The sequence below is a fragment of the Camelus dromedarius genome, chromosome 25 (genome assembly GCF_036321535.1).
Source record: "Camelus dromedarius isolate mCamDro1 chromosome 25, mCamDro1.pat, whole genome shotgun sequence".
Lineage (NCBI taxonomy): Eukaryota > Metazoa > Chordata > Mammalia > Artiodactyla > Camelidae > Camelus > Camelus dromedarius.
Genome location: NC_087460.1, coordinates 14,754,271 through 14,780,724, shown reverse-complemented (window position 1 = coordinate 14,780,724; position 26,454 = coordinate 14,754,271). Strand labels below are relative to the sequence as shown.

Here is a 26,454-nt window from a genome sequence, read left to right as displayed (position 1 = left end):
GCACAGACGAGGACGGCTGGCAAAATTAGAGCCAGTCCTTAATCCGCCTTTCCTCACATTGCCTCTGCTGCTGCTTTGTATTTATAATGTGAAGAAACCTAAACATTTATCTGCAGGAGAATGTAGTGGGGCTGATATTCTCACGAAGAAAGAACAATTTTGATATGTCTGTATAAAGTAAAGAAGAAAGAGGAATATGAAAGTAGAAATGTGGCATAAGTAATTGGTATCATGTATTTATAAAAAGTAATTCATTACTCTATTTTTTTTCAGACTTTGACTTTAAAAAAGTTTTATTTCGTAATGAGGAGTAATTGAACGTTCTTTCTTTGATCACTTTCTGGAGTTATCACTTTGTAGAGAACCATGAAACTGTGAAATTTGAAAATTGAGTATGCAACAGAGTTAAAAGCACACTAATGTCGCCTGATATTTTGAGAACTACTTTTTTTTTCCTTAAAAAAAGTTTTTATTAGTTTGATGTTTAAAAATGGGCCACCTCACAAATATTTAAATTATCCTTAAAAAAAGATTCCATGAGTGCAGTTTGATTTCAGCAGAAAGAACTGTGAAACTACATATATAAGCTTTGTGTGTGTGGGGGGGGGGTGTGGGGGTGAGTAGGGAAAGGGGTTTGCCTTCTCTTCTCCACTTTCCTGGTAAAGGGCCTGACTTTTTCTTTATGTATTTGTATATATTCTGTGTTTTGTTCATTGTTATATCCCAATATGATGGCCTGAAGTGTACTTATTTTAACAAATACTTAAGTAGCTCTTGCCATTTCTCAGTTACCATTTTATGAGTTTTACAATTTGTAACACATATATTAACTCATGTAATCCCTTAACTAATATAACTCATTATTTCATGACTTACGATCCACTAACAACCCAATGAGGTGGATAATTGTATTATACCCATTTTACAGATGAAGAAACTTAGAAAGATTAAATGACCTGCCTGGGGTCACACAGCTAGTAAATGTGGAACCAGGATTTGAACCAAATCTATTTGGCTTCAAATTCTCTGCACTTAATTGTGAACATAATTATGCTGCTTCACAAGTTAGCAGTCAAATTGTTTTTATTACACTGAGAGAGAAAACTGAGTGAAATATTTCTTTTTAATAATTGTTTTCACTACTACTAAGTTTTAGAGGTCAGCGGTAATATATAATAGCAAGTATGAGTTATGTGTCACTTATTATCCTGTTTTATAGATGAGGAAACTGTGGTTTCAAAAGTTTAAATAACTTGTCCAAGATTACTAAAGGACAGACTTTGCATTTGAACCCTAACATCCTGACTCCTGACTCCAGTTTGCTTAACCATTGCTGCTTTGCTGATGCCGTATTTTACTACATGAGGGATCATAGTTTATTTCACTTATCCCTGAACATGTAGTTAGTTTCCAGTTATAAGTGACGCTAGCAAACACTTAGCTTACTGGCATTACCAAGTATGTATTCTGTGTAAGAAACTGTGCTCATTGCTCTGTGGGATAAAAAGAATTCATTTCCCAAACAGATCACAATTTGAGGAATTACTCAAGTATCATTTCTTTCTTCCAACTCAGAGTGAATGGTAGATGAATTATTTTAATTAGTGGCTAGTTTTTCTTTATTAAAATATTGTTATATAGCCCACAGTGCTAGTGTTAAATGGAAGTGTTTTGATGTGTAGTCTAATATTTGTTTAGAAACATCTTATTGTTGACCTTTGAGTGCTCAGGGAAGAGATTATCAAATGTCTTAAAAGTGTTCTTGCTAGATGTTTAAACGTAAGTAAGACGCAGCACACAGATCATCAGCAGGAAGATAATGAGGCTGTCACAGCACAAAATGTTCTTTGTTTTTACAGGTTCTATTAGTTAATGTATTAGAATTCTCTAAATGCCACTTTTGCTTATTAAGTGGTTTTGAGAGCACATGAAAACATACGTTTTATTCTTGAATGGAGTGTTTCTAAGATTCTTAGCAAATGTGATTCTGGAAAAAAACAACCATTAGACATTTCTGCCTATGTAGCATCCACATGCAAATGAAGATATTTTCCAAAACCTCTTCCTATTTGTACAATCCTTTATTAAGTCAGAAAATTTGCCTTTAAATTTCTGTTTCATTCAATGAAATGAAATTAGGTGGCAAATATTGTATTGGTTTAAAAAAATGGAGACATACTATCATTGTTCTATTTTTATATTATAAGTGAGATTAAACTATTAATAAATTCAAACCAAAGTTTTTAGTGTATTTCTAGAATTAAGCTCTTTCCACAGTGCAGTTTTGACCTAAATCTCAGATTCTTTAATCTGTACAGTTAGTATGAAATCAGTAAAAATAAGCCTGTTTCAATATGTACCCAAATGGCTATTAAAAAAATTGTCAGTGTCATTTTCCTCCAACATGTATTGGTCAGTTTTACCTCTGCATGTTTGCTAACTCTTCTACCTCTCCCCCCACCCCCGGAATATGTTACCTTTTGGCTTATCGCTCAGATCCAGTAAGTCCCATCACTTTATGACATCTGTCTTCACCGCTGCGGATTTTAGTCCTCTCTTTCCTCCGCTCCCTCTTTTCCTCCGTTAACTGTTTTTCCTATACCAGTACTTCTCTAGCTTTAAGGTGTATCAGTCTTCCCTGGAAGACTTGTTAAATCACATTTTGGGGCTTCATCTTTTGAGTTTCTGATTTAGGAAGTCTGGGTTGAGGCCTGAGAAAAATGTATAAAGTATTTCCAGGTCATGCCAATGGCGTTGTTCACTAACCACGTTTGAAAACCTTATTTGTACAAATCACCTGTCTTTTATTGTTTAATACCATGTGACTGCATTTTAAGAAAGAATGCACTTTTAAGTGTTTATTTAGTCTTCTGATCAATAATGAAGTTTGAGCCTAAGCTAACATTTCATCTCAATGCTTGGCAAAAAACTGCAAACCAAATTAGACTTTTGCTTAATTTCCATTCTATCGCACAGGAAGGGAGTTTTTTAAAGATTCTATGTTTTAGGCTTTGAAAAAACATCAAATAGCTTTCACGTCTTCTATTTTTATTGTCCAAAATACATTTAAAAATCTTTGAAGTATGAGTAGATCCTATATTTGAAATATAATGGAACCATTTTTATAAAATAATAATAATTTAATTAATAAACTTGATGAGAGCTGTCACTGTTTAGGATATTAGATCTGTCCCAAGAGTGGGTTGTGTCTGCATTACAGTTGCAGATGAACCGCTTAAGCTTGCTACAGCATTCTTTAAAAATTAGAACTGAGCAGGTTATGGAATATGGAACTTTCTGTAGATCATAGAGAAAAAAATGTACAGTACATGTTTGAATATTTTGGAATTTCTATCCACTTTTTTATATTGTGATTGAATGACTATAAGAATTTAGAGTACCAATATTCAGGGAATTTCTGTAATCTTATAAAATTTTAAAATATGTAAAATATAAACTTTCCTTAAAACCTGACTTTGGATTCCTATGACTGTCTTGTGAACAGTCTAGAGGAGGCCAGTGCATCCAAGCCTAGCATCTGAAAAAAAACGCATGTACATAACTTGCTGGTCCTGTCCCTAGACAGATTTATGAACCACTCATCTAATATCTGGAACCTCAGTTAGTTTGCCTTGTAGTAGTTTAAACAATAAGAGTTGTTGATCTTACAAAACTAAGTGAGTTTTACAAATCTGTTTTGGTGGTTTTTTCCAATACAGAAAGGTAACCAGTTATGGTGAGCTTTGTATGTAGATGATTGAATATAGCCCAAGCAAAACTGTCTCTGTCAATTTTTCATTTATTTGAACCACTGAATCTAAGTACACATTAGACAGCTCTTATTTAGACAGAAGTTTAGAGAAGATTTTAAATTGATGGCATTAACACCAACAGTAATCACAAGCATAACAGACACCCTTCATAGATCTGCGTGTAAGTGCTGACTTTTGTTTTATAGGTCTTGGGAGCTGACCTGTATCGTGTTTCCAGAATACTGGATTTGGTCATATTAACCAAAGAAAGACTCTTAGTGTTTGCTGCTGAGCTTTTTTAAGTGTTGGCTTTTGACTCAGTATATCCTTCTTCATATGTTTCCATCCTCTTTCCAGGAAAATTCCTATTTGAAATTTAACTGATATGACTTCTTAACATGGTAACATTCACTTTATAAAAGTTAACAACTTGTTCTGCCTTCCATTTCAAATTTATGTGTGCGTTATCACAAGGTGACTGCTGAGCAAGAAGATGGCGATTGCCCTTAGTGATGTACTCTTTTCTTCAATGTATTTATTAAAGTATAATTAAAATGTTGATCTCTTTCTAAATGCTTTTCTTAGGAGCAGTAAAATTTCAGGTTATTGACACATATGCTTTTATATTTATCTGAAATAAAATCAATAGTTTGAGGCTCTTTTTCCAATAATAACTAGTCCTTTAAAAATCATCTAATTGTATATATTGATGAGCTTGTAGTGCTTTTCTGGAAAGATATACGTTTAGGTCAGAGCTTCTCAACCTGGAACCCACGGTTTATAAGAGTTCCTACAGGAATTCATGGAAGAAGTTCATAGTTGGAACCATGGGAGTAGAAAATTAACTCTCTAAAACTGTATGTGAAATCCTGTGTGCAGTTGCATGCGTGTGTGTCTGCCTGTATGTATGCCTGAGCATGTGTGTTAGGAGAGCATCTATAGCTATCATCAAGAGGTCTGTCATCCAAAAGGAGGAAGCACTACTGGTTTGGAGTATCATATAGAAGTACAATGAAAAATTTCTTAACCAAAAAACTTCAAAAAGTTAAGTTTTTTACACAATTTTTTATTATTAAATTAATTTTGACATCTAATTAGACAGAATAGGTTACAAATAGTGCAATTTAGTTTCAGAATAAACCTTTGTGATAATGTATTTTTATCCAATTTTTAAAGAATGTAAAGAATAGCTAAATAATATAGCTCTTTTAAAAAACTGAGGTATAATTGACGTAATAGTTTCAGAAATACAACATAATGATTTGCTATCTGTATATATTCCAAAATGATCACCACAGTAAGTCTGATCAATGTTCATCACCTGAGTTACAATTTTTTTTTTCTTGTGATAAGAACTTTTAAGATCTACCCTCTTAGCAACTTTCAAATATAGTATACAGTATTATTAACTGTGGTCATCATGCTGTACATTACTTTCCAGGATTTATTTTAAAACAAATGTTGTGCCTTTTGACCATCTTCACCCTTTTCAACCAAATCATACAGATTTTAAGATATTTTTCAAAGTTTTGTTTTGTCCTGTCCTGGTAATATTTACAAGAACAGCCTATTGCTGGAAGAACATGGCCATGTCAAAACTTGTTCAGCACAAAAGCACTTTATCTGTGTACCTGTGGTTCATTTTATGCTATGTTTATGCAATACCAAAATTAATGAACTTGCATTAATGAGACTCTAATTAAAGATCATCCAAATTTTCTGTACTGTTTTTTCTAAGTTCAAAACTTTGAAAAACTAGAAAGAATGCTAAAGATGCCCACACATTTCATAAAGATAGACTGAAAAAATCAAAAGCTGCCGGGAACCATTATTTTGGTTAACCACTGAGAGCTCAAATTTATGTGTTTAGTTTAAATAATCATTTAAACGTTAAAGTTCATATTTTTGAATATGACATCAGCTAGTTTCTGTTTAGGTGGAGAGAACTTTATAAGTCTACAATATAGTTGGATTAACTAATTTCAGTGCATTTATATCATTTCTTTAGAAGTTGAACATATTGGGACAGAAACCTCTCCTTTTCGTGCTTAGTTATTGAGAAGCATATCTTGTTCACCTATAAAATTGATAGATACAGACATCTTAAGGGATTTTGCCTTTGTTTTGAGACAGAGGGGATTAGAACTGGTTGCGAACCAGGGTTCTGCAGGCCAAGAGGCTGGGGTTGATTATCTGTTTCATGTTTTACTAGTTATATGATCTCAGGCATTTACTTGAGTCTGTGTGTCTCAGTTTCTCTGAAATGCAAATCATAATTAGGCTTGCCATGATAATTAACTGAGTTAAGGCATAGAAGGCACTTTAAACAATGCTTGACACAAATTAAATATTTCAGTAAATATTGGTTATTCTTTTTAGTAATTATAGTCTGTTAAGACTATTAAATGCAGTGTTTTTACTACCTTATATGGATTTAATTTTATAGGACCAAAAAATAAGCATGATAATGTTTTTCTTGAGGCCAGAAGTCAAGGATGAAATGTCATTTGGACAATAAAAGTAACACGTATCTGGCTGAGTCTATATATATAATCTCTCTTTTTCAAGTAAATTAGTTTTTCTTAAGCACCAATTTGTCTATACTAAAATTTGAATCTTAAGGTTAAAATATTTTTCTCAAAGAGTTCATAGGAAAATATTGTCTGTAGAATTAATAAGAATGCATTTTTAACAGCTATTTCAGTGAGGATAGGTACATAGATACATTAGGCAGACCTTTCCTTTTGTCTCATGGCTGCAAAGGTGCAAAGAGGGCAAGATTAAGTAGTTTGTTCAAGAATAATGAATATTATTAACCTCATTCTAAAAGTTTAGAACACTCTTTTATCATTATACTTTATTTTCTTGGGATGGGGCTAAATCTTTTTATTTAGTTTTTAATGGAGGTTCTGGGGATGGAACCTGGGACCTCGTGCATGCTAAGCACATGCTTTACCACTGAGCTGTACCTTCCCCCTATTCTTAGACTTTAGAAGTCATACATCACAGTGCTGAGAGCTCGTCTGTAAAATACTGAAGCTTGTCCTTGTTATTCATAAAATTTGATTAAATATGTATTGCTGGCTGAGGCCACGAATGCATTTATTAGTGGCCTCTCTGGTTGTTCACCTTGTTCAGCAAAGTGAAGGGAAACATGCAGTCAATACTTCAGGTAAATGCAGTCCCAGGGCAGAAACGGAAAACTATGGGACTTCTGTGACTGAAGGCTGTGCCGGCACTCCTTAACTGGCCGCACACCATGCGCGTGAACAGTGGAGCCCCACACTGAAACCTCTGGTAACTGTGTAAAACTGTTACAGGGAGTAACAGTGCCAGAGGCTGAATCCGACAGGTGACATAGCATTAAGATAAATATGCCTTCATGAAACAGCAGTGACGTTTGATTAATTTTTTTTTATATTGCTGTGATAACTGAGTCTATATACTTGGGAAATATATTAAACTCTTTACAATACGTCCTCCCTCTTTGCAAGGGGCAGAAAGTTTAGAGACATGCAAAATGGGATGTCATTTTATTTTATTTTAATTTGAAATGTCGTCTGATATTTTAATAGATGTCACTGTGTACAATTTGGGTGCCATTCTCTGTATTGATGCAGCCAGAAGATATGTGTGATTTTCAGTTATGGCAAGTGAAGTTCAGCTCCCAAGTTCTCATTTGTAAAGTTTATTATCATCATATAATGTACAAATAGAGTATAAAATAGAAATGTTTGAAGTGAAACTAAAACTGGGTGTCCCTGCTTTTGATCCTAGATATAAATGGGAAGAAAGATGTGTGAAAAGTAAATACAGCAGTTTTGCTATATTCCAGTTTGCGCATTAAACTGTTTATGATGGGTCATTCATAAAAACATTCCTTAGTTTAATGATTGAATTTGTCATTTCCCTTCTCAGAGGTGCCTATGTGTGTGTATCTGTGTTTATATGTTTGCTTGTATTTATGTGTCAGTTTTAAATAAATAATTACAGAGGTATCTCTTCACTTAGCCTGCAGGGGCTTGTAATTATTACATTACGCGTATTGATTTCTAAATCCAAGTACATTATAAGCTAAGATTCTTCTATTAATGTGCTGTCTTTAGAACATTCAGTCAAGACATAGTAATCATCAGAGGCATTTTGCTTGTAAGTAATGGAAACCATTTTTGGGTTTAGAATTATAATTTTGAAGATTCTGTTAGCACATGTTTTTTACCTTTACTTACCCTGCATTGCCTTGGACACACCCCACACACTGATGTCTGTATCATAGCTAATGTCCTGGTACTCACTAATTTTCACAGACAAAAAAAATCATATGAACAGATTATGATTATATTTGTGTTCAAAACTGTATTTTAATATATTTTTAAAAATGAGAATGACAGTTTTATCATGTATTTTTAATATATATTTTAAGCTAGTCAAAAATATTAGCATTAATTTATTAAAGATTAGATATCAACTCAATGTGATTTATCATTTTTCTGGGGTCAGCAGATCCTTATTACCATGTCTTAAATGAAAGACAGATGTATAAACATGGGTCTAAGCTATTGCCCTGAAGATTAAACATGCACACACTCAAATATATTTTAATGGAAACTTTTAATGCTGTAGAATTAAGAAATACACCTAGGGGGAGTCGAACTTCCTCAAAGATGTTAGGATACAGATTTATTTTTAAGAAAAGCTCTACTTTGTGGAAAGGTAAAGGGTTATGGAAGTAAGAGATTATGCAAGGAAAACTTTTAAGTTAGAAAATAAATTTTTCTTTGTCATTTCAATATCCGTTCTCTTGAAAATTTCAAAAAAAAAATCAATTTAGTGCCTTTTATACAAAATATACCCCAAACATTATACAGATTGTTAAAGTTTTGCTAGAAATTGTGGAGGAAATAATGACAAAAGAAACACCAAAAATATGCTTACATTTTAAAATTATAGAATAATTTGTTTCATACACATACACAATTATGAAGAGGCAAAGACTGCAAGAAACTTTATTTTGTAGGGCAAATGAGGCTTAAAGTGCAAAATAGCAAAGAGTATCATCAGAAGCAGTGCTTCAGGTAACAGTTGCGGTTGGAAATATCTTCCACATAAGCAGAAATGGATTTGCACTATTCCTATCTGATGTCAGAATAAGCTATGTGACTGATGTCTTCTTAAAAGCATGAGAGGGAGGTGGAGAACTGAAAGAGGAGTTAATTAGGAGTACCAGCAAGAAGAGGCAGCTGCTTAAAAAGAAAATTAAATATATGGAATGTTATTTGTTTAAAAATTATAAGGTCTTCAGAAAGTTCATTACAGATGACCACTACATTTAATGTTCATAGGAAAATCTAAGACTGTCAAACGCAGGAAAATAGACGAATCTAATCAATACAGGCTCGGTAGAAGGCTGAATTGCCATGTATACTGCGTCTAAGGGAGAGAATCTTCGTATTTTTATTTCTCCTATGAATTGATCTTTGTCTCACTCTAGTGCCAGCCTGTAAAGTTAATGTATTCTTTTTTGAAATTTCTTTATTCTTTTTGCTCTTGCAGAGTGCCATTTCACTGTATAATGTTTCAGCTGAATAAGCCACATAACCGATTAAAATGAAAAATTTAAAATGTTTTTAAAACTGAATTTTAAGCAAATGTATATATATTTTTTTCCTTTGCTTGCTCTTTCAGGAAGTTGATGGCAATAAAGTTATGTCTTCATTTGCCCCACACAACTCATCTACCTCACCTCAGAAGGCAGAAGAAGGTGGGCGACAGAGTGGCGAGTCCTTGTCCAGCACGGCCCTGGGAACCCCTGAGCGGCGCAAAGGCAGCTTAGCTGACGTCGTTGACACCTTGAAGCAGAGGAAAATGGAAGAGCTCATCAAAAATGAGCCAGAAGGTAAAGAATGAAAAAGAAAACAAAGTTATTGTCTATAGATTTTAGGGGTTTGATTTGAACCTCCAGTTCTGGTTTTCTCTTTCTCAGAGTTAAATACAGGAAATAGAAACCTAACACTATGAAGATAGTATTTTTTTCTGAAACATGTAAATATATCTACCCCCGGCTTTTAAATCATTAATTTCTGTTGTGATGTCTTAATTTTCACGCATGAGTAAGTTGTAGTTGAGTAAAAACTTACAGAGGCAAGAATAGAATGTGGCAGCCGAGTCCAGGGTAGTCACCGCCTGCGGGCCAGACAGCTGCAGTCTTGTTGCTGCATCTCTAGTTTTCCCCTTCAGGCCATTTTTACAGCTTTGCTACTTTTTATAACCTTTATACAAATGAATGCGTCTTAGGCTACCTTGACATGTCTGTTCTCTGTGTAGCCCACCATTCGTAGGGTTAGCCCTGTCGTGTATGTGAAAAGCAGTGATTCTCTAACGTCTGCTAGGTCTGCTGAAGTTCTGGTTTTTTCACCTTCCGGGATGTCTTTCTTTTAAGATTTCATTTTCTAAATCTCTTCAGTAGTTACTGATAGTGTCCTACAGGTGATATGCTCATGGACTAATCTTAAAGCAAACAAACTAGTGAAACAGTTGACGCAGATGTTATAATTTCTGGTAACTGGGTCACCCTTTATGTGACGGAGGTTTGCTAACTCCTGTTTAAACCTTTGTCCATCCTAAGCGTGGGTGCCACATTGCACACACGCCTCCTATTTCTGAGTCAGATGGAAAATTAAAACAAAACAAACAAACATAAAACAGTGACATAAAAAGACACACTTTACACCAAAAATATACTGCATTTATACTGTTTTACACTGAGTTGGGCTCATTTCTAGTCTGTTGTTAGGACACTGGTAAATTATGAGTATATCTGGCACAAAATGTATGTTAACCAGTATTGGGAGTCATGTGGTAATTAAATATTTCTGGGTCCTTACCAGACGCATAGCTGGGACATGGATTTTAGTTAAAATTTATGTAATTCATATGATCTTACAGTTGGAAGGAATTTTAGAGATAATCTAGTCAGCCAAAGAGTTTTTGGCTCTAATCTGCATGGAGATAAAAATGGGGTTTTGAGGAGAACCCAGACAACCTTTTTTTGTTAACATGCTGCAGTTTTTCCTGATATTAAAACTGTTTTCCTACTATAAGAATTGTTAAAAAAAAAAAAACAGAACAATTAAAAGGGAGATGGTAAAATCACCCAGAATTTTTGCTTTCTGATATAACATCTCTTAACTTTATGATGTAGTTCCTTTTCCTTGTTTTTATATACTCTGTTCATTTTATACGAGTAACTTCCTGCTTTTAAAATTATTTTGCATCTATTATGTTGCGATACATTATTATTAACTAAAGTCCATAGTTTATTCAGATTTCTTTAGTTTTCACCAAGTGTGATTTTTCTGTTCCAGGATGCCATCAAATCACAGGTTAGATTTAGCTGCTTAGTTGTCATGTCTTCTTGGGCTCTTTTTGGCTATGACAGTTTTTCAGACTGTTCTTGTTTTTGATAACCTTGAAAATTTGAGGAATATTGTTCAGGTATATTGTAGAATGCCCTTCTATTGGAATTTGTCTAGTGGTTTTCTCTTAAACTGGGATTATGGGTTTTGGAAGAAGGACCACAGAAACCAAGTACATTTTGTCACATCATATTAAGAGTGCATACTTTCTGTGTGATTTATGAATGTTGCTGTTGACTTTGATCATCTGGCTGATACAGTGTTTGTCAGGCTTCTCCACCGTAAGTCCCCCTGCTCCCTTTCTGTACCATGCTCTTTGAAGGAAGGTGCTGTGTGCAACCCACATTTAAGGAGTAGGGAGCCTTGCTCCCCACCTTCAGAGTGGAGTGTCTGCATGATTTATTTGGAATTCTTCTCCATGGGAGATTTTTCTCTTCTCTACTTTATTTTGTTCAGTCACTTATTTATGTCAGTATGACTCATGGATGTTTATTTTATGCTTTGAGTTATAAAACAGTTCTTTATTTATTTTGTTGATCAAATTGTTCATTGGAAATACCTTCTATGTGACTTTGGCATACTACTGTGATTGTGTGTGTGTGTTTTTTTTTTTTCTGTTGAGCACTTACTTACTTTCTAGCACTATATGATGCTGCAGATTCATCCTGTATATGTCCTTCTTCTAGTCCTAGAATCAGCCATATCTCTAAGAAGTCTTGTTTCCTTCCGTGGAAGAATGATGTTAGAAAGCAAGACCTGGGTATGAAGTGTGCTCTTTGCTACTGAGGTGCCATTATTTTAGGGTCTCTCAACTGACAAAAAAAGAAATTTATGTATATGTATTAACCTGTATAGTTACATATTTTAAAATATTTCTGTGTTTAACTATCTCTGTCTATACTAAAGTAAACATGGGTTCTTACTAATATCTCCAACTCTAATCCGTTTCCACACGAATCATTCTAACCTCATTCCTTGTTGTTACGTACATCCTTTCCCCACCACCAACTGAGAAATTTAGATCCTACCATCTGTCATCCATTTACTTACCATCAAGTTCCAGTATACATGTACAGCAGTATCAGAATTATTAGCTGGTACCACCATGGAAAACATCTTTACCAGTGGAATACAGTACTTTTGTGCAGTTCATTTTGCCTTTAATTTTAGATTCCATTCATTTCCAAAGGTAACTTAGATAACTTACTTTTTCCCCATCCCAGTCAGCGAGGTTGTTCCATGCATTTGTAAACAATTACATTTTTCTTATTTTTTCCTGGTGTGTCTCAAATTCCTAATTTGTTTTATTTGCTTGCATTGTTTTAATCTTTGTGCTGTACATTCCTTTGTGTTTTGATAAGTACATATTGTCACTTATCCAGCATTGTAGTATCATCCGGAATAGCTTCATCACCATAAAAATCCCCTGTGTTTCACCTGTTCATCTCTCCCACCTTCTCTGCAATCCTAGGCAATCACTGATTTTTCTGCAGTCTCTATATTTTCATCTTTTCTAGTCTGTTCTTGCCTTGATAGCTCATTTCTGTTTGGTGCAAAATAATACTGTTATTGTATAAATGGATCACATTTGTTTGTCCATTCACCTATCAAAGAACATCTTAGTTGTTTTTTAGTTTTCTATTATTATGTATAAAGCTTCTATAAATATTTTTTGCAGATTTTTGTATGCACATACATTTTTAACTCAGTTGGATAAATACCTAGGAATGTGATTGCTAAAATGTATGGTAAGATTATGCTTAGCCTTGTAAGTAACTGCCAAACTGTCTTCCAAAATGTCTGTAAGATTTTATATTCCCACCAGAAACGAATATGTTTCTGTTACTCCACATCCTCACCAGCATTTGATATTGTCAGTCTTTCTAAACTTTATCTATTCAAACTGGTTTGTAGCGGTATCTCCTTGTTTTAAGTTGTAACTCTCTGTTGATAAGTGATGTTTATCATCTTATATGTCATCTCTTGGTCTGTTTAGATCTTTTGCCCAGTTACTGAGGGTTTTTTTTTTTTTTTGAATTTTAGGAATTCTTTGTATATTTTAGACATAAATCCTTTATCAGCGATGTGTTTTGCAGCTATTTTCTCTCAGGCTGTGGCTTTTCTTTGCATTCTCTTAACATTGTCTTTGAGGAACTAAAGTTTTTAATTTTCATGAAATCCAGTTTGTCCATTTTTTTGGTATGGGTCACACTTCTGATGCTGTATCTAAACACACATGGCCTAAGCCAACATCATTTAGATTTTCTCTTTTGTTATCTTTTAGAAGCCTTTGTAATTTTGAATTTTGGAGTTTAGTTCAATCATCTGTTTTGAGTTAATTTTTGTAAAAAGTATAGGTTCTGAATCTAGTTCATTTTTTGCATGTATGTGTCCATTTTTTCCAGCACCATTTGTTGAAAAGACTCTTCTTTCTCCATTGACTTGCCTTTGTTCCTTCACCAAAGATTAGTTGATTATACCTCTGTGGGTCTGTTTCTACCCTTTGTATTTTGCTCATTGATCAGTTGCCTATTCTTGTGCCAGTATGTTGCTGTCTTGATCACTGTAACTTGATAGTTAGTCTTGATGCTGAGTAGTGCAGTCCTCCAGCTTTTTCCCTTTCTTCAGTATTGTGTTGGTTATCCTGTGTCTTTTGCCTTTCTTTGTAAAATCTAGAACCAGTCTTTTGATATCTATAAGATAGCTTGCTGGGATTCTGATTGAGATTGCATTGAATCTGTAGATCAAATCGGAAAGAACTGACATTTTAGCAGTAGTCTTCCTATCCATGAATACAAGCTTTCCATTTATTAAGATCTTTGATTTATCTCAAGTTTTATAGATTCTCTGCATATTGATTCTGAATATTAATTGATTTTATTACATTTATATCCAATATTTTATCTTTTTAGAGAGTTAATATAAATTACATTGTGTTTTTTAATTTCAGATTCCTATTGTTCATTGCTGGTATACAGAAAAGCAGGTGACTTTGGTATATTAACCTGTTCCTGTGACTTTGCTATATTTGTATTAGCTCCAGGAGTTTTTGTCAGTTCTTTAATATTTTCTATGTAGATAATCATGTCATCTGCAAATGAAGACAGTTTTATTTCTGCCTTCCCAAACTGTCTACCTTTGGTTTCCCTGTCTCGTCTTACTGCATTAGCTGACTTCCAGTACAGTGTTGAATAAGTTGGTAAGAGGAGACATCCTTGTCTTGTTATTGATTATAAAGGGAAAGCATCTACTTCTTACCATTAAGTACGATTCTACCTGTAGATTTTTATAGATGTTCTTTATCAAGTTGAGAAAGTTCCCTCTATTGCAAGTTTGATGAAAATTTTGATCATGAATGATTGTTAGAATTTGTCAAATTTTTTTCTGCATCAATTGATATCATGTATGATTTTTCTCCTTTAGCCTGGTAATGTGGTTTGATTTTCAAATACAGAACAAGTCTTGCATACTTGGAATAAATCCTACTTGGTTGTGTGTTATAATTCTTTTTATATACTGTTAGAATTGAATTTAGTAATATTTCACTGAGGATTTTGCATCTATGTTACTGAGAGATAATGCTCTATAGTTTTTTTTCCATGGAATGTATTTATCTGATTTCATAGATAATGCTGGCTTCATAACATGAGTTAGATAGTATTTCTCTCATGTTAATGTTTAACTTTTATTTGAGGTGTGTTCATGGTCTAGGGGTAAGGTCTAGGAGTCAGCATTACTGTGGTATGTACTGTTCTGCAAAGTAGTTTTGGTGGATTTATCTTTAGATAATATCTTCTATGGAAATCTGTTAGGTACATAAGACCTTGCTAGTCCCTCAGTGTATCATGTTGAGTTCCTTCCAAGGGGGTGCACAGACCTTTTATTTGGAAGTGTATGATGGACCGAAGTAAATAATTCCCAACAGAAAGAGGCCATGAGACAGTGCCCTCCAATTTGCTTAGCAGGAAACATTCAGAGATATTGAGAATTAGGATAAAATTATAATATCTGGTAACAACTACATAGGCAAAAGAGCAGAGGTAGAACTTCCATGGCAGGAAGTGCTGACAGGAAGAACCATCACTCTTGCATGTGGATCTTAGACTGTGTTCATTATTGTATTGCCCACAGCTTTTTTAAAAATACTTTTCTCCCTATAAATATATTAAAAGCTCAGCTCAAGTGACATGTTATTGAATAATATAAAGACATTGAGAAAATACAGAGATAGTCTTTGTAGAATAATGAGATATGGATTGAACATGGCAAACATCTAAAGCATTCTCAGTTCCAGAAAGATAATTTCTGTATGAATACCTGACCACCAAGAGGGATTTATGTTTATGTACACAAGATTCTTAGACATGCTTTGAGTACACCGGAATGTAAATAGAATCACTGTTATCAGTAAAGAAATTTGCCAAGGCAGGAACGTTTAATAACTGCAGTTGTTGGGAGATTTATCAAGGAGCAACTTATGTATTTGAATAAAGTGATGATCTTAATCACCAAGAAAAAAAAATAACAGGAAGGCATAAAATTGTAACATAGAAAAAGAATAGAATGTTGAAGGAAATTTCTGTCTATCTTTTTAACTGCAGAGAGAGAAAAGTGGAGAAATTTATCTAGGGAGATGTGTGAAAGGCTCAACAGCAAGTGGAAAGTGACTTCCTAAATATTCTGATTCTGATGATTGCTATTTTCAGATTAGGAAACTGATGGTTAAGTATGTCACAGAATGACTGTCAGGGTCAGTATTCAAACTGGTTAAAAATGCCACTAGTCAGAGGTATGGTTGGACATGAGAATGGACACCAACACCTGACATCATCCAAGCATCAGGGCAAGTGACACTGTGCAGTACAGTGATCTGTGGTTCTGTAATGTATGATAGCATCAAAAGACTGAAATACCTTGGAACAAATTTAATGAAAGAACTGCAAAACCTCGTTACAGCTCTGTGGTGAGTGCAGCAATACGGGATGAGAAGAGAGGAGATCAGGTGAAGGGAACTAACTGTGAAGCTCACAGGTCTCTGCCACAGAAAAATCTTTTCTTCCCTCAAGCGGTTTTTTCCATTGTTTTTCAAAGGCCATTAAAATGTACAGCAGGTTGTGATGAAAATTTCATTAAGCCCAAGCTACATCATTATGAGGGGGCCATATTCATGCCTTTGCTTCCTCTCATTGAGCGGGGGGATGCAGATTTCAGTAGAAAGTCCGTTTTATTCCACCCTTATCCGTGCCCACAGCAGACTAACAGAAATTCAGAAGTTAGAAGAGAATGACATGTCGTACAAAAGGAGGCCGCCGAGATGAAGTGATTAGAAAGGAAGTTAGATTTGCATATGGGTTGAAGAAAAAAAAAGGCTTTTTTATTCCAGTTAGCTTATCTTTTCAAATAATTAATTAAAATATTTTAAAAGTTATAATAGGAGAAAATATATTGATGTATTTTTGTTTGTATCCTTTTCCTCCATCAGAATTTTTGCCGGTCATTACTCAGAAAGTTCTGGTGCTAAAGATTCTCATTTGTCCAGTGACACTTTAACTGATGTGCAGCTTACCAAAGTTCATAGTAAATTCTCAGCTCAAAATGTCTGGCCTATGTAATATATAGATATTTTATATTTGGTAGTAACTCTGCTCTATCTGTTGGTTTTTAACTCTTAGACTTAGAAGTTAAGAATGGCAATGAGAAAAAAAAAAAGAATGGCAATGAGGTTTAACATAGTAATGTGTGATACATAGTTCCTATAACAGGGCATTGAATAAAAATATGTATTTGGGGAAGAAAAGGTAGCACGTATTAAGTGCATATCATGTTAACAATAGTGCTAAGTAATTCATATAAAACTCTTCATTTAATCCTTACATAAACCTAATAACCAGGGCTATTCCAAGTTCAGGAAATGCCATACACGTGAACTAAATATTCTGATTCTTATGATCTCCATTTTTGGATGAGGAAACTGATGATTAAATATGTCACAGAGTAACTGTCAGGATCATTATTCAAACTGAAGTCAACCTAAAACTAGAATTCATGCCCTTAATCACTAGCTGTACTGTTCCTCCTAATTAGGAATTTTGCAGTAATAATTTAATGTTACACATTAGCACATGTGTCCCTAAGTCCCTTTGAAATATTGATTAATAAAACAGTATTCAGTAATTTTCTACTAAAGTAAATTTCTGATTCCTCAAATGATGATCAAATTTCCAGAGTTTTTAATGGAAAATCAGCTCAGTTTAAACTGTTTGAGTTTAAAGTGCTCCCTGCTCCCCCCAACAAAAATGCCTTGAAAGACATCTAAAGAAAAAAATTGTTTTAGAAAAATGTCTGGGAGAAAATTAGTTGGAATAATAGAAATTCAGAATTGGAATGAAATGTAGACACATTTCAGCCCTCTGTCGTCATTTTGAGAGAGACAACTGAGGCAGAGATGTACTTGAAATCACCCAGCAAGTTAGTGTTAAAGCCGGAGCAGAAATCCAGTTCACACCCTACAGGACCAGGCACACCCCCCCACCTTTTTTCCTGTTCAGTTTACATCATACATTCTGGTATTCTTTACTGTCTTTGTTTTGGTTTTTTTTGCAAGTAAGGTCATCACCTCATCTTAGTTTGAAAGAGTATATCACTGTTCACTAAATTTGAACAAACTAAGGTAACCAGTTGTCTCAACTTGGCTGACAAAGTCAAGATAGATGGGTATCTGAAATGTCTTTTGTTCTGAAGTTCCAGGTAGCTAGGGATGGTCTATAAATATAAATCAGCATTAAATTTAGGGATCGGATCCAGATTTTAACTTGATTTTCATTGAAATCTTCGGCTTATTAACAGTGCAGGTGAACGTAATTTTTCCCTTGATGAGAACTTTATATATCATTTAAAATAGAGTCCTTTTAGATAGAAGTTTATAACAAGCTTCATGTTTTAACTTTCTTATATTAATGTCTGTGTTACCTCCTATGGCTCTTTGGAATGGCCATTTCAGCTTATTTACATCTCTTCCTCCTAGAAACACTCACTTTTTCTTGATTCCCATCTCCTCTATCTGTTATCCTGCTCCTCCAAGTTGCTAGGAGGAGTTATTTACTGCATTCTCTGCATTAGTTTTTTCATCTTTTTAAGACCTGTTACTTGCCTCCCCTCATTGTTCCAGTGACTCCATTGTATTATGATTGTCCATTTATTTTTCAGTTTCTTTCTCTGTGTTAAGCTCCTTAAGGGTGAGGATAGTACACATACTAAATATTTGAAATATTTGTTGAGAGGACATTTATACAGCTTCAGTGCTGCCCAACTGCTGTCTTGGGAAAATGAGAAGAAAGACCTTAATAAATATATGACTCTTCTGCCAAATGTTACGTGAGCTACCTCGTTTAATCCTCAGACTCTGAAGTTAGTATTATTTCTTATCTTAAAAATGAAAAATGGAGGCTTAGTAACTTGTTCGTGTTCCTGTTATATGGACGAACTAGAATTAGAACAAATTTATTATCCTCTGCAAAACTACTTGGCATTGAACACAAGACCATATATAAACTGACCCGACCCTTTTTTCCCCTTCACCTTACTTTCCACCACTCTCTAAGGTGCATGCTCTCATGCTGTCTCATTAAATAAACTGCTTGCAGTGCTCTTAGCACTGTATTTTTAATACTGCTCTGCCTTTTCATACGCTCCTTCCTCTGCCTTAAATACCATTCCTCGTCATATTGACCTAATGAATTTATATTCACGTTTTAAGAGTCACCACCTTCTCTGAACACTTTTGTGAGAATTTGGCTCCATCTGCACTGCTAACACTAACTCATCTCTATTAGTCTGACTACATTACCATCATTGTTTATTTTCCCTCCATCTTCCACGGTTTTAAGTGTGCGAATGTTGAAATGAAAAGTTCTTGATTCAATTATCTGTGCCTCTCTGCTTCCTGATAATTAACTTGGCACATAGTAGGTAATTGTTTGTGTTAGCCATGGATGACAGTCAGCCCACTAATTGACATGCTATAGCCTTTGCTAACCATTCCCTAAAACTTGAATAGATTTCATTGGTTTTCTTGTTTTTACCAACCTCTTTTTTTCATTTCTGATTCAGTTAATCTCCTTACTGTTTATCTCATTCATCCAGTCTTCTCCATCCTTCTCATCATTATTGAATCTTTGAGATCATTACTTTCAATTCTTTCTGTGATTTAGAGGTTAAAGTATTGTCCCAGGTCACAAAACTAGATATTGGATCCAGCATAGAAAACTAAAATACATGCATAACAAAACTTTATATGCTTTGTCTTCACATTAATCTTTTTAAATAACTCCAGTATTGCTAATATATTGGCATTATCTATGAATTTGTAGCCATAGGTTATTATAATTTTTTCCCACTACTATAGGCAAAGTGAAAAGTGAATTGGATTGATATATGAATAATTTTCCGGAATACAAAACTGTACTTGTTTCTTTAGTAGTGTTTCAACATGATGGAGACCACCACCCTTTTCTAGGAAAGAGCTGGACATGGCAGAAAGAGTTACTATTTCTAATGCTGGGTTCAGGATGGGGGCAGCGTAGAGCTGGATCTGTCGTCCCACATTCCCCACCCTGCCGCACACACAGTTCATCTCAGAAGGCCTGTGGTCAGAGAAAAATAACTGATTTCCTTTCTGCATCTTTCTTGTTCCCTCCGGTCTTTCAAGGACTCTCACGTATTCCCTCAAGGGTAGAGTTTCCAAACTCAGGATTCATGAATTCCTTCAGAGGACTTATAAATTCTGGAAATTTTATGCAGAAAGCAAAATGGTGAAAAAATATGTGTATTTGTGCTTTTGAGGGGACCTACTTCATAATTCTTATCTGACTTTCAAATCAATTCATAATGAAAAAGAGTAACTACACTGTGAGTCAGCATTTGAGTTTTAGTCCTGATTCTGCCATTGATTACTGTGTGATTGTGGTATAAGATATTTATCCATATAGTTTAGTCTCTGATCAATTTTGAGACAATAACTTATATGTATTTAACAATATTTGGGAATGTCATTTTATCATCTTGCCCCATTTTGGGGAAATGCAGCTTTTAATTTTAAACAAGGCTTTCTCTGAGTAAAGTACCTGCCTTATAATTTGCATTGTAAAAACATGATATTTACTTGCCTTTAAGTTGCTTTAATAACCGTGTTAATATAATGCATATCTGCCCTCGATTGGCTATGCTGACTGCCCTACTTTCATCAGAGGGTTGTTGAAGGAAACAAATGAGGTGATACACATGAAAGTACTTTATAAATTACCACCAACTTGAAATTGTACGTTATTGTCATTATCACATGCTGACTGGTTAGCAGCGTCGTGTAGGCACACCGGAAACGTTACACAGCCTGCGGTGCTGCTTTCTAAGGATGCTTCCGGGTACTGGCAGCTCTGATTCAGACCTGCAGGATTCTGGAAATTTAGGGTGTGTTATCCACAAACCCAACATTCATGAAAATCCTGGGATAGGTAGTTGCTCTGAAGTTTATTTATATAAATTTCCCTGAATAAAATGTGGTTAGGCAAGTTTCTACCTGAAGAATTACCTTTCAGAAAGAAAGATTTTGCTAAACTGACAAAGATAAAGTTGCAAAATACGATTACCACGAAACTGGGAGAAGCACTTTAATATTGGATTTGTGGATCTCTTGTATTCGTATTTTTATGATAAGTGTGACTTTGTCCTGAAGACAAATATAATTGAGGGCTCCCTTGGACAAGAGTTTCTTAATTTTCTAAGATTTTAGCCTTCTCTTGTTTGGTCTGTTTGTTCTTTCTTTCCTCCCCTATTTTGATTTTTTTTCTTTTCATTGCTTTTGTACATACACGTGAGTATGTGTGTCATCCTCCTTTCAGATCCCACATATGCTTGGGTTTATTTAGCATCTGTATCTGACAGTGTTCTTCCTTCTCAGTGTGACGCCCACACCTCCAGAGTTGCTGCTCCATGATGAGTGTCTTCCTTGTGTGTGAGGTACTGCAGTTATTTGTGAAATTTTGTTTCTTCTCAAACTAGACTTTATCATTATGTACACAACTGGGACTTTTTTTCTGAGCTTTTTCAGAAAATCTTTGCTCACAGTTTTGTATCACAAGACCCTAAAGGCACAACCTATTACCTTACCACAGTCACCCAGTGTTACATGAAACAGTTCATTGCTTTCAGTATAGACCTCACAAAAAAGTTAGTTCTCTTTTTGTAAGAATTAATAAAATAATGGAATGATTTTGGAAAAGTATATATTGTGATAGATAACAAGTCTTCACCCTCAGAGTCATCTACAAACCGTAGACCATCATTGGGAGAGGGAAATACCGCAAATTTGATTCTCACTCATTCTCTTTCCCTGTCTGTCTCTCTCTCTCTAGCAAATACAATGGGAAATATTGTTCTCTTAGGTAGAAAAATTTCCATGGATATGACTCTGACACCACCCAGGCAGTGTACTACCAATTCTCAGAGGCAAATGTCAGAAATTTCCACTTAACTTTGTTTGCGCCATTTCTAGGATTGGATTGGACATTTTGTAGTTTATAACCAAACAAAAAAGTGAGATTTGTTGGTCATGAATTATACTCTCTTAAAACTTAAAAATACGTATGGATATTATTGCATAATGTATCTTTTCGATGTTTGCTTCTGTCACACCTATTGAAAATAATGCAGTTTAGTTTCTTGTACCTTCTATATTTTACTTGTGCCTTTTTTCCCAAAATAATTATGTGTTAATGGCCTTTTAATTTTTATTGCAAATATGTTGACATATAGAACTGGTTGATTCTCTAAATTCATATAAATCCTTCCCCTTGTTTTAAGACTTCTTCCAGAGGCCCTGAAGAAGATGTTAGCAGCAGCACATTTTCGTCTGGGCTGTGCTGCCCCGTTATATGTAATTACTCTGCGGAGAGGACAGGCCCCTAGTGCGTGATATTTGGCCCTGTGAACATCCCTACAGGCACTGAGTGTTTGATGTGCGAGTTTACATTATAAATCACAATGGCTGCTCTTACACTTTAAATGTCTGTTGTTGAGCAGCCCTTCAGAATTTAAATTGAACCGTATTACATTAACAGACAGGTTGAAATAGAAATTCAAAATTATCGCCTAATTTTACCAACGTTTTAATTATTATTTTATAGGGAAGTTACATAGATATTGGCTTTCCTAAATTCAGAATCCCAAAGCCTTCTTCCATTAAATTAAGAATACTGAAATTCACTTTGAAATTCACTCTTGTTTTAAAACCACATCTGATGAGGTGGGAAAAATAAAAAGTGAACGGATCTGGGGAGAGCCTAAAGATACTTTTTTAAAAAGATACTTTAATTGGCAGAGGTTTGAGTTGCTTTTGTTTAGTTACTCACTGTCCTTTTGACAAAGTACATGTTGAAGAGGCTTTGTAAGTGCTGTTCCACTGAAGGACAAACAAGGGTACTTTTCAATTGAGCCCTTTTAAGTTGTGTTCCTCACACTCCGCTGCTGTTGGAGGCTGCTCCTAATGCATTGTGGCTCCGTGCTCGTCTGTGCCGTCTGTCACTGGAAACCGTCTCTCTTCTTGTTGAGCGTGCTGGAGTCTAACCTGCAGGCACCCTTTTCAAAGGCACCACTGTATGGAAATCGACACTCATAAAAGGATGATAAAGAAAAGAGTTTACTTTTTAAAGGTCAGGACAAGAAGACACCCTCAAATGCTGTAGAGCCTATTTCTTCAGGGATAAGTGTTTTAACTTCAGCACCGAATACGCTGAGTTTGACGCCTTGTAATTTTTCAACCCTGAAGTGAAACTTACTCACAGTCATCTCCTTTTCAAGTGGCGTCCGTCATAGCGGTTTATCTTGATACTGTTGATTCCATTAAGTGTTATAGAAAATTAGTTTATATTTCCTTGAAAGACCTTCTGCCTTGGATTGTGAAGGCTCAGGGTTTGCTTTCAGGATCTTCCTTAGAGTGGCAGGTCCCTGAGCTGAGGTGCAGGGTTGTTTGTACAAGAAGCCCATTTGGCCAAGAAAGCTTCTATTTTCTTGTTAATCAGAACTTGTACTTTTGTTAATAAAATGTAATAGTATTTAAGACTGTCCTTAGTGTTCATCCTCCTGTGAACAATCAGGCCAGCATTCTTTTTTCCGGTGGCTGTTTGTCTGTTACGGGGAGTTCAGTTTGGTTCCAGCTCCTCCGTGAGTTTGTCTACCGACAGGACTGTATAAATCAATCCAAACATCTCTTGACCCAGATGTTTCTAATATTTCCTAAACCGCTCAGATAAGTAAGGTACCCCTGTTTTCCTGGTCCATAACTAAAACCGTCAGCTCCAGACTTTGAGTTATGATGCATGGAGCACTTGAAAGTGACCCGCCGACCCAGGCCACAGCCTGACATGAGGGGAGTGTGCCAGCCTCCTTGCTGCTCGTGGCCCACGGCTTCTGGAGACATGACTTATTCAAGAGTGCAAAGCCAGCCACCTGTTTCAGAGAGGTCCAGGCCCTTGCTGAATAGTAACAGTCTCGTCTGGGGAACACACAGCGTTTGCTGAGCCTGGTGTGTCAGACCGGACTAACCGGAGGGTTTTGTGGGTTTGCGCACGCTTGTGTTTTGCACTCAGTTACCCTGGGGGCACTTGTCACGACCGTGCATATTAAAATTAATCAGACCTCCTAGGCCTGTGTGGCTGTGTGTTTAACATGAAGAAGTGGATATCAAGCAAATGCCCTCATTAAATAGGCTGCTTGGTTTTGTTCTAGTGGATGCTTGGTCTTTTTTTTTAATAAGAGTTGCTTACGGGGAAGGCACGGACAGCGCTAGCGTTGGTGGAGAGCTCACTCAGAGTTTCCTTTGCCACCTGCTCCCAGAGTCCTGAGACCTCAAGGACTCCCAGTGTGCCCTCCTCAACTACCCTTCACGTGGAGAAGAAATATGGCCAGGATCGTGAGGGAGCAGGGAGGCTAGGGCAGAACAGGATGAGCATATGACCTGGACATCTGGGTTGATTAAGATCGTCCCTCTTATATGTTGATTCCAGATTGTGCTCTGTGCTCCCATTTTTGAAAGATGAACTTTGACACTGAGGAGAAGATCTTGTGTGAAATTCAGAACAAACGATCTTTCTTATATGTCCTGAATTTGAAAGCCAACTTTTATTCATATATCTTTTCAATCAATACTTCTTAGGTCATCTGCATATCATATAGAAACCATTTATGAGGCAATAGGTGAAAAAAATATATATATATAGTGTGTGTGTCCACTTCTGCCCTGATAGCTTTTGGGCCTTAGCCTGTTTTTCATTTTTCATTTCATTTCAGTGAGACTTTTCTCATCGCTTTAGGGAAGACTGTCACGGGACATTTGGAGACAAGCTTTAATAAAGAGTAAGCTCAAAACACTGAAAATGTCTCAGGCTGACAAAACATAGTAGATTTCTTGTTAGAGTATTTGATGTCATAAATGAGGTAAACTTTTAACACCCTGATCACTGAGCCGATGGATTTTAGTTCCAGTTCATGTGTACTATTTGGCCTTTTATTTTTTCATATTTCAGAAGACAGAAACAGAAAGTTTTATTCAGAATACTTCAAATTTGATCTGAATTTATATATTTGGAATAAAGCATGGAGCCAACATTTGGATAGCAATTGGAAAAATAATGAAAATCTCTTAAATGTTAAAGAGTTTGGAGTTACAGATTAGCAGATTTCCAAATAACCACAGCAAGTTATCTGGTAAAAGATTACTCTGGCAGGACATGGTCCATAAAATTGATTTGTTCCTTCCCAAATAGAAAGGGTTGGACAATTCCAAAAAAACTAACCATTGCATTCCAGCCTTCCTTCCTTTCCTTCCATTGTATCTAAGAGGTGAAAAATCCATTAACCTATAAGCTCCCTTCTCTCTGTGGGCGTGTAACTTCCACGTCGAGCACTATATCAGCAGTGCCAAGCAACTGTCTGGTACCTGACAGCATCATAGAAACCCCTCCTCTGTTCACTCAGGTTGCTGCTGGTTATTTATTAACAATGCAGACTGTTCAGTGTGGGTGTATATGAAACAGAAAGGAAAATAAAGGCCCTGAACAAGTAAATACATCTTTCATCATTTCTTTTGTTTGGTGTGTTTACTGTGTGCTATTCTTGGTCGATAGAAGTTGTTTGACAGTTCTGCAAAAGGGTGAGGAAATTTTTCTTGAACTTTATCCTTTTGTTTTGTCTGTAGGAAGAGTTTTCTATTTGCCATTCTCTTTTATTTCCAACCTGTCTACGTAGAATGTTTTTCTTGAAGATTGTTATTGCTTTTAATATGACAAGTACAGGTGATTATGAAACATGATAGACAGTTTTATCTACTTTGTTTGAAATGGACAGTTAAGAGACTAGAATTCTTAGATTGATTTCATTTCTAAATTTTTAACGAGAAGTTAAGAAATAAGGTATTATACAAATCACCTTTTTTACCTTTTTCTAAGAAACAAACCATTGTTCTCAGGCCTTACATAAGCGTCACTGAAATACTGAGCCTTGATTTAATTTGCATTTAAGTTCTATCCTCCCTGCATGTTAACGCAATACGAGTGCAGCCCTTAGTGTATGACAGAATTGCTGGAGAGGTGGTGGCTGGGAGAGCACATCGTAACTGAGCGTATCTGTTTGTTATACAGGACAGTGCGCTTCTGCGCTGGTATGTCGTGTGTTAATAGGTAAGAATTGATTTGCTGTTTTGAGATGAATTAGATCTCTGTTTCATTAGGCCTTTCTTTTCTGAGAAGTTACGCTTTGTAGAAATTTGTGTGAAAGGTTCATGCATCATCGTGTGATGTTAGTCATGTGGAAGACTTAGGAGCAGAAAGCTGTAGAAATGAACAAAACGCACCCTTCTCCCTTTGGAGTTTTGTTTTCTTTCTCTCTCTCTCTCTTTTTTAACCCTGGTGTTTTCTGCTTCAGTCCTCGCTCTGGCGCTCTTACTATTTTTCATCTGTGTCGAGATACCACCTGTAAGGAAACAAAAGCACATAAACAGGGATGTTGCACCACTGAGAGCGGTACCATGTGAATCGGAGAGGTCAGTCCTCCGTCTTCACATGGAGGATCGCACTCCAACCTCCGGGGGGAGCCACTCCCGGTAACAAAGTTAAATGGATAGGAGTTAGACGTGTTTTACGTCAGTGCAGCTTAGCTGTCCTTGTTCTGCGTTGTGGCAGGACAGCCACCTTGCTGTTTTACTTCGTCTTTTCTCCTTTCAGTTCATGAGGATCATT

The 26,454-nt window shown here is 35.6% G+C and overlaps 1 protein-coding gene across 9 annotated transcripts in view; it reads left to right on the top strand.

Annotated features, from left to right (window-relative positions):
- SOX5 (SRY-box transcription factor 5) overlaps nucleotides 1–26,454 on the top strand; it is an 899,287-nt gene that overhangs the window by 622,873 nt on the left and 249,960 nt on the right. For 8 of the 9 annotated variants that reach the window (XM_031443970.2, XM_031443965.2, XM_064479110.1 and 5 more), the window contains one exon: nucleotides 9,438–9,648. In XM_031443970.2, the coding sequence (XP_031299830.1) occupies nucleotides 9,438–9,648 (211 nt within the window). Of the gene's footprint in view, nucleotides 1–9,437; nucleotides 9,649–23,090; nucleotides 25,371–26,454 lie in introns of those variants that run through there. The other variant, XM_064479111.1, reaches the window with a different exon arrangement.